This window comes from Ceratina calcarata, unplaced genomic scaffold, assembly GCF_001652005.2.
Source record: "Ceratina calcarata isolate Rehan_Ccalc_2016 unplaced genomic scaffold, ASM165200v1 scaffold514.2, whole genome shotgun sequence".
NCBI lineage: Eukaryota > Metazoa > Arthropoda > Insecta > Hymenoptera > Apidae > Ceratina > Ceratina calcarata.
Genome location: NW_017175971.1, coordinates 4,136 through 13,114, shown reverse-complemented (window position 1 = coordinate 13,114; position 8,979 = coordinate 4,136). Strand labels below are relative to the sequence as shown.

Genomic DNA, 8,979 nt, shown 5'->3' with positions numbered 1-8,979 from the left:
GATATTAGCCTCGGCTAAAAGAATTAACTAACAATTCTTATTTTGTTCTAGACGGAAAAGAGACCGTAACTAAAAAATTCTTTGGATTTCGGTCAGAAAGGCGATGGAGGGGTACTTGAAATCCTAGACCCAGATAGTTTTTACTTAAACAACACAGAGTCTTATTACAGTTTCGACTCGAGATTGCTTTCGATATGAAGCCTTAAGACCTCCTGTTTCTACACGCTTTTACCGATACGTACAGAACTTTTTTAGAAGCATCACAGAACAGATAGCAACATGTATATCAAATCTGATAAAAATCTGATTGTTAATTTTATTATCGATAGAACTCCCTTAAAATTTGATCTCTTTTTTTTTTACGTACCACTTGGGGCTGTAGAACACAAAATGGTGGCTGACTGATCGCTAGGACCAAAATTGTTCCACACTCGTATGTAGAAGGAGTAATTAGTGTACGGCTCAAGAAGCTTCGTCACTTCTACTGACGTAGAATTCCCTGGTTCAGGCGGCGAAACTTCTTCCTTTCCTCCTTCTTTTTACGTTACATGAAATAATATAAATAGAATGTTATATATCAATTCAACATTTATAATTGAAGTAACGAGCAAAACTAAATATCTTTTAAAACTAAGATCGTTTCGTTCGATTTTAAAAAGTTATTCAAAAAAGCATTGGTTCAATTGTGTTCTTTACTATATTTCTATTAGTATTGAAATGCATGAGATACTCACCTACAGGACTGTAATGGACGGTATAAGCTTTAATACTGCTATGTGGTAGAGACTTTGGTGGTTCCCAAGAAATAAAAATTTTAACAGGTGATAGAGCGTGACACTTTAAAGAGGTAGGTGCAGCAGGACTATTACGAGACGTGTTTACTTGTAGCCGACCCGCGGCCCAAATTTCTCCCGCTGAGTTTACAGCAACGCATTGATAAATACCAGCGTCGGCAGGAACTGTCGCGGATATTGCCAGTTCCGTTTTATTGCATTCCTTTATATATATAGTTCTACGCCCTAAAGACATAGTAACAAACGTGAACACACGTGAAACAAATATGTAGGGTGTCGCTGGATGAAGCGATCAAGCTGTATCAGCATGTTCTATGAGTGAAGGTAAGAAAAAATTATTATATAAAACATTGGTTTGCAAATGTTTTATAAAAAAGTTATAATAAAAAATGAACCTAAAATCAGTAGCGAGTTCGCTGTTAGTACATCGGAATGTAACAATAAATCGAAAAAACAAAATGAAATTATAAAATAAATAGTGAAGTTTGATTCCTTAATCCGGGGACACCCTATATAAACAGACGTATAAGAAATAATTGTACCATTAATTGTAATATTTAATGAATCTTTTAACCAATATATTTTGGGCACAGGTACTCCTTGTGCTTGGCATTCGAATCTCGCTGTTCTCCCATTTGGACATACTTGGTTTGCAGGTGTCTTCACGAACGACGGTGGTATTAATACCTCCACCGTCACATTCTGAAATTATTTGTTCATTACATAATTGATGATAATCGATTGCTCTTATGACAATTTTTCCTAAAAACATACTTGAATCTCCACGTTATTGGTAATAAGATTTTTTACAGAACATATATAAACGCCTGCATCGGTTGCACTCACATTCACTAGTTGCAATACACTAATACCGATAGTAGAATTAAGCAAAATGCGAGGTTGTGCAACATTGTGATTATCTGCAAAATGAATAACCCATCGTATGAAGTGTATTAAAAGTAGTCAAATTGATATCACGAATATAAATTACCGGTATAGCGAGGAATAAATGACCACATCATAAGTGGCGGCGGATATCCAGACGCTGCACATGCTAAGCTAAGGTTCGATCCGTTCAGCAGCCAATGGTTATACGAAACTTGCGGAAATAAAAACGGCGGTGTATGCGAAACATTTCCCTCTGGCCGTGAAATTACATTCAGCTTTGCTTCTTTACTTTTTTTGGTTTTCCTTAGGAATTCATTATTTACTATGCATCTGCAAAAAACAGAAAATACATTTACTTGTTACAAGGGGAAATTGAGACATGTGGGACAGATTTCAATACGTCTCATGTACAGAATACCTAAATATCCCCTTTGTTTGCGATGATAGGAAAAATATTTTTTATACAATGTAAATGATATCAAAGAATTCAGGCTTAAAACATTAGGCTTAAATATCTGCAGCTTCTGGATTGTCGTTTCTAAAAGTCAATTTTATCGGTGGAAATGAATTTTATATTTAATTCCAAAATTCGAATTTCCGTAATTAGAGGTCACTTTAAAGTCTGTTACTAATACGTTTGACTGCGTTCCAATGTCTACTGTAGTATACAAAAGAAAAGATGTACATTTGCGAGCAAAAAATATTAGTGACGTTAAAAACTTCGAATAAAATGACGTTGTGAATACAGCTCTTGCAAAGCATTCATCTTTCAATATCATTTATATAGCATAATTTTTCCTACCATCGCAGATGAAGAAGACATTTAGATATCTGCATTTTGGTGGACCACCCTGTCCGTCGTAGTATCGTAGGTGTTACGTAACAATATTTGTTTCAATTTTGAGTCAAACACTCAATCGTCTTCAAGATATTAACAAAAAAAGGTGCCGGTTACATTCTTTTCTTTAATTTCTTGAGGAAATTGTACTTAGTATAAATAGGCGCCAATAATTGATTATGAATTCGTGTATTTTTATACGATCCTCGGTACTCATTAACTCTCTCTTCAATCTCATCAAATCTGCAGCGTTTCGTAGCTTTACTACAAAAGTACGATACTATTACTATGACAAAGTTTAACGTACTTCTTCTATACACCGGCACATTTTTTTATTAATATTTCGCAAACGATTGATTGTTATGCTCGATATTGAAGTTGTACTACACTTTTAAACTATAACATATACGAAGAACATGAAAATTTGTGTCGCCTCTTGTTAGATTCGTCGGTAAACTTTTGCAGTACAATTGAATGTAATATACGTACTTATATGAACCAGCATCTGATAACTTCGTTGCTTGTATATATAGAACACCTGGTGGTATCATTATATACTTATTACTGGAAATTGAATAAGGTTTATTAATACAGTCAATTATTTGATCAGTTTAAATCCTAATGTCGAAGTAACTTACTTTATATCATTCTGATTAGGCAACAATGTTTTCTCGTTATGCTGCCATGTTATATTAGGAGGAAAAGGAACACTGTCTATCGAGCAAGATAATCTTGCTATTTCACCTTCTTGTGCAGTTATATTTTTTGGTGACTCTTTAAACATGTGAGCAAGTTCTGTAATACGAAAGTATAATTATTAATATGTGTGAAATCAGGCAGCTCAATAAAAAGAAGTTATGAAAACTTACCTGCTATATGAATAAACGTAGGAGATGACCTTAAAAGTCCTAAATTAGTACGTGCTACACATCTGTATTCATCTTTGTAATAATTTTTGGAATTAACAGAAGTACTATTCCTTTCTTTAATTTTTTGCACCATCTATAGTAATAAGAATAAAATAGCTTAGGTAAGTTTAAGTTAAATAAGGTAGAACGTGCATAAAATGTTTTACCCTCTACCTTGTGTAAATGAAGAGAACCATTTCTGAGAAGAGTACAACGTACGATACCACACGGTGGTGCCAGTATTCCATTGTGTAACCAAGAGATATTTTGATTCGAACCAGTTATACAATTAAGTGTAACTCCTTTTTTGCCTAATATCACATGACCACTTGGTTGAATTTCTAACGTTAAACCGGAACCTTTGGTTGGACTAATATTGAGGCTGTCTGACTTTGAAATGTTTTTGTAATGTAAAGTGGTTCCAATTTCTTTGACATCTACAATGTTTAATAAAAAATTCTTTTACGAGTTGCAATCATCATAGGTAGAGCAGATTTTATGCATCATAAAAAGATTATATCGGCAGTGAAGATAAAGAATGTTTATCCATGTTCAAAAATATGGATTAATATTTAAGTTATCTGACTCTGAAATGTTTTTGCAATGTAAACTTGTTCCAATTTCTTTGACGTCTATTTAAGTATTTGATAAAAAATTAAAATAAGTTGCAATCATCGTATGATGTGAATCATAAAACATGGTCAGTGGGACAAAGTTAAGTAAGCCTGTTTAAACAATTCAAGCAAATTTCAGTGATTTAAATCACCATACATTTCAATGATTTTCTTCAATAATAATATCTTTTCATATGTCATAACGATGTAAACAAAAACTACGTAGTACTTGTTAATAATGTGTATTAAAACGTTCTCGGACTTGATTTTGTTTTCGAACGATTTGTATGATTTATAAGTCTAAATGCTTTGAAATTCTATCGATGAGAATACAAAAGAAAATACGTTAGCGCGTGGTCTAGCACGTTCATCAGTTTGATGAATATAAACAGATTAGATAGGCGGAGAGGAAGAGGGAGACGCACCTGCGGCACAAGCGGGCTTTAGCACTTCTGTAAACAAGATGCTGAATAAAAGTACTCGCGCCGCCATATATTCACGCTCATCGGCACTCGTTTCACTAACAAATCTTGGCCAAAATACGCTGTCGATTTGCTAGACTTTTTTGCGAAATCCCTCGCCGCATGTTTGACATCGCCTCTGCGAGAGTTTCTGGCCGTTCCGTTCACCGAACTTTTACCCCCCTTAAGAACTTCGCTACGTTTTCTCACATGTTAATCAAACGTGCGTAATAGAAATCGTCACCGAAGTATCGAGGACGTCGACAATACCGGGAGTTACACGGCCGTCGCGAACGATGTTCGATTAGCTTCGTTTGCATTAGCACGTTATTCATTCGTTTCTTGCCATCTTCTTCTACTACTACTATCCGACCCGGTTTATGTACCTCTCATAGTAAGGCACGAAGATTTGAAATTGTACATCCGCAGCGACGCGTATTAGAAATGAACAGAACTCCGAGAATTCATATAGTCGTTCATAGAAATGGTATAGAAATGGAAATAGAAACGTGTCCTTTATCCTTCGGATTCAGCGATATTTATTTTTCTAGTCGCCTAACGCGCAATGAAATTTAAAGTACAAGTGTGATAAATTAAAAAAAAACATATTTTTAGCAGAACTGGCTTCTGGCATAGCACAGGATATATATAATAAGTTTAGAAAGTGCGAATACGTTGATTCATTGAAGAATTGAATTAACCCTTAAAATTTGAATGTGTTGAAACATGGCGCGTCAGAATGTTAATACGGACTATGAAAAAATGTTAGATAATAAAAATGTTGACTTAGATAACTGTCGAAAATTAATTAAATCGTACATCGACTTGGTAATGCTTCAAAATTCACCTATACTTTATCAACCACATACCTTCTTTTCAAATTGTGAAACAGAGACAACTGTTCATTTATTTACAGCATTTGTACAGTTCTGCTTTGTTTTGGGCAGATAAAGTTGTTTCACTAAGTAACGAAGATCCTAAGGATGTATGTACATTAGCACATTGCATGTACTTAATGAAACAATATCATAGAGCAGCTCACCTGATCCAAAGTCGTGGATTAGAGAAGGTAAGTGCAAATTTAATAAGTCTTTCATCAATATTTACTTAATTATCAGTGATTGCTTATGGAAAGTGAAAGATTTATAGCAGTTTAAAAGATATGTTCTGATAAATACATATATTTTATCGTTAGGACATTGAAATGTGCATTAAGTTTTTCATTTTCTTCGTAGTTTCCTACGTTACATGCAGCACTTAGCATCTTTGCATATAAATGATAAATGCATAAAATCTGCTGTCTAATTATCAGATATGTTTTTATTTATACATACTTGGCATTTTTACAGACAGATGTAATGTGTCATTATTTGACAGTAAGAAGTCTTTTAGAAGCGAAACAATATAATGAAGCACTTCAAGTCATTAAAGAATCAGAAATATGTACAAACATAACTCAGTCAGGATTTGGAGATCGTATAGATATATTAGAGAATGCTCCAAAAAATGTAAGTAGACATAAATGGTCTTCAAACATTGCTCTTTAAGCATAATTAACTTCACTTCTTTTTTAATAGGTACAAAGTTCAATTTTATATGTAAAGGGAAGAATATATGAAGCTTTGGATAATAGGGCAGTAGCAGCTGATTGTTACAGACAAGCCCTGAATTGCGATGTGTATTCGTATCAAGCATTTGAAGCTTTAGTTCAGAATCAAATGCTCTCAGCTGCTGAAGGTATACTAATGTTAGAATTATTTAAATCGAAATATCTCCTAAACTATTAGCTTTTCGACATACATAGTCAGTACTTTTTTTATAAAGAATGTCCAGTTGTTTCGTTTGATGTAAAAAAAAATACCTCATTCGATTTGAAAAAACGAAGTTGACTTTCAAATCTTCTAAGCATCGCTTCATCTGCAGAAAAGTTATGTACACCATGTAACGTAACTATTCGAAACCAAATAACTTCTGTCAGAAACATTTTTTCCTATCGCAAAAAATGTAGAAGTCATTCAGGTCATATTTCATTGAAAAATAACTTGTTCGATGCAATATTGAAAAAGTTAGTCGTTTCCGAAAAGTGTCCAAATATTAATAGAAATCCGAATGTTAATGCATGTGTAACGGTCAGAATAGACACAAGTAACTATAACATATTTAACACACTTTAATAGAGAAGGAACTTTTGGAATCTCTTCCATTCACTGAACAATGCACAGAAGCTGAATCAGAGTTCGTAAAATTGTTGTATGAAAGCAGATTAAAGAAATATCAGGAGCCGAACACGAAGCAACCACTTGCAAGTTGCAGTGTAATGGGAGTTCTTGTCACAGATAGATTACTAGGTAATTTAGATATGGAAGTTGCGGAGGCTGAACGACTATATTACAATTGTGATTATCACAACTGCTTCTCCCTCACAGAAAGGTATTTGTGAACAGACATTGATTGCATGGAAATTTATACAAGTTTATAATGTTCGTTATACTTTAGGATATTAAAGAAAGATCCATACCATAATTCGTGTCTGCCAGTTCATATTGCCTGTTTAGTAGAACTCAAAAAGACCAATGGTAAGTAGAATACTATAAAACTCAAAGATACGGTTACCATATATCCTTTTGCATCGGATATGCCCTCTTTTTTTAGACATAAAATTTCATTAGGGTCTGCTTTTTTAAATATGCAAAATTATCCGGGTTTCTACTTTCTACGCTTTTGTCATTGAACGTTGTTGAATTCTTCTTTATTATCTGTCCTCACGTTGCAAATGTGTTTTAAGAATCCTAACACCTAAGTCCTTGAATCCAGGGGTGCAATAGTTTCTCTAAAATCATTACTGATATTGTACAGTCTCCTTTCAGTTTGGAATTTCACACAATCAGTAATGATGTGTGATAATAAATTCGTATACTGCAGATTGATCTCCATTCCTCAAGTTTCTTTATTTTTAACAAAAGTTTTAATATTTACTTTCATCAAAAGCAGTAAGATTTATGTTGTTTCCTGTTAAAATATATAGTTAAAACCTAATACACTGGTGAATTACTTATGAAAATACGTTCTCTTTTGTTTCTATCAAATGCAATTCTGTCCTCTTTTTGACAAAAGGAAAATATGGTAACTCTATCAAAGATAAAATGTGACATTTATCAATTATAAGTAGTAATGTTCCAGCTTTGTTTTATCTGGCCCATAAACTGGTTGATTTATATCCAGACATGGCCTTAGCATGGTTCGCAGTCGGATGCTATTACTACAGTATAGGTAACTATCATTTCAACCGAGCGATTTCGATTTTTAGAACTATAGTCTTGTACATAAAAGATTGTATTTATTAACAGGAAAAAGTGATCAAGCGCGAAGATATTTAGCAAAAGCCACAGCATTGGATAGGTTGTTTGGTCCTGCTTGGTTGGCTTACGGTCATTCCTTTGCAGTAGAAAATGAACATGATCAAGCAATGGCTGCTTACTTTAAGGCTTCTCAGCTGATGAAAGGTTGTCACCTGCCACTTTTATACATTGGACTTGAATGTGGTTTAACAAATAATCTTAAATTGGCTGACAAGTTTTTCCAACAGGCTCAGGCAATAGCTCCAAATGACCCATTCGTTATACACGAGATGGGCGTTATATCCTTTTACAATTCAGAGTAAGTATTTCAATATTTGTCGCGACACTGTCCCTGACACTCAGTTACTTAAACGTGCAAAAGAGAGGTTCAAAATTTACTCTGCAACCTGATTAGTGTACTTCCATCCTTCCACGGTTTTGGAAATCTGTCTAATTTATCAAGAGTATCGTTTCATCGAATACAGTTACAAAACTGCTGAACGCCAGTTTAAGGAAGCCATGAAAAGAATTCAAGGTGGCCTAAAGGATGTTGTTCTACCTAGTAAATGGGAGGCACTTCTCAATAACTTGGGTCACACGTGTAGAAAAATGAAGAAATATGAAGAGGCCTTAGAATATCATCAACAGGTCAGAATCTCGGCCGAAGTTGTAGGTGATATAATTAACTATTAGATTTCAATGAAATTCGGTATACTGCTAGGTAAAAATGTTAACGCTAAACCTACCGATAGTTTTTGTACACTAATTTATACTTTTTACATTTGAACGCAATTTAGTATAGACCAGTGATTGCGAACTGTTTCGAAAAGTGGATCAAATTTTGTTCATTATTCATTTTAATACTCGCTAAGTCAGTGATGTCACTTGGAGGGTTGGAGGGGGGGGGGGGGCATAAAAAGGATGCCAATAATTTGGAAACACCGACAATTTGTTGGTAGAAAAAGTTGACCATTTTTTTGGTTCTCATTCTTAAAATCCTCTAAAAAGGTTTACGTTTCCTTTTTGTTTTACAACTTTTACTTTTGCATGTGAAGAGCAAAAAATTAAGGTCGACGTGACAAAATTGATATCAATAGAGTGCTACCATGAATTACCGCACCGGGTCTAACGAATATTA

The 8,979-nt window shown here is 34.1% G+C and overlaps 2 protein-coding genes across 3 annotated transcripts in view; one reads left to right on the top strand and one right to left on the bottom strand.

Annotated features, from left to right (window-relative positions):
- LOC108628292 (protogenin) overlaps positions 1-5,013 on the bottom strand; it is a 14,371-nt gene extending 9,358 nt beyond the window's left edge. The window contains exons 1-10 of the mRNA XM_018030124.2: positions 4,468-5,013; positions 3,603-3,865; positions 3,390-3,522; positions 3,159-3,315; positions 3,010-3,084; positions 1,786-2,012; positions 1,569-1,714; positions 1,337-1,496; positions 735-1,019; positions 368-535 (exon numbers count right to left, since the gene is read on the bottom strand). Coding sequence (XP_017885613.1) covers positions 368-535; positions 735-1,019; positions 1,337-1,496; positions 1,569-1,714; positions 1,786-2,012; positions 3,010-3,084; positions 3,159-3,315; positions 3,390-3,522; positions 3,603-3,865; positions 4,468-4,534 — 1,681 coding nt within the window. The 5' untranslated portion in view covers positions 4,535-5,013. The remainder of the gene's footprint in view (positions 1-367; positions 536-734; positions 1,020-1,336; positions 1,497-1,568; positions 1,715-1,785; positions 2,013-3,009; positions 3,085-3,158; positions 3,316-3,389; positions 3,523-3,602; positions 3,866-4,467) is intronic.
- A 216-nt stretch (positions 5,014-5,229) lies between these two features.
- The window catches only part of Cdc16 (cell division cycle protein 16), a 7,879-nt gene continuing 4,129 nt past the window's right edge, over positions 5,230-8,979 (top strand). For both annotated transcript variants that reach the window (XM_018030013.2, XM_018030012.2), the window contains exons 1-9: positions 5,230-5,331; positions 5,420-5,572; positions 5,853-6,011; positions 6,081-6,240; positions 6,681-6,933; positions 7,000-7,079; positions 7,684-7,773; positions 7,851-8,160; positions 8,327-8,489. In XM_018030013.2, the coding sequence (XP_017885502.1) occupies positions 5,230-5,331; positions 5,420-5,572; positions 5,853-6,011; positions 6,081-6,240; positions 6,681-6,933; positions 7,000-7,079; positions 7,684-7,773; positions 7,851-8,160; positions 8,327-8,489 (1,470 nt within the window). The remainder of the gene's footprint in view (positions 5,332-5,419; positions 5,573-5,852; positions 6,012-6,080; positions 6,241-6,680; positions 6,934-6,999; positions 7,080-7,683; positions 7,774-7,850; positions 8,161-8,326; positions 8,490-8,979) is intronic.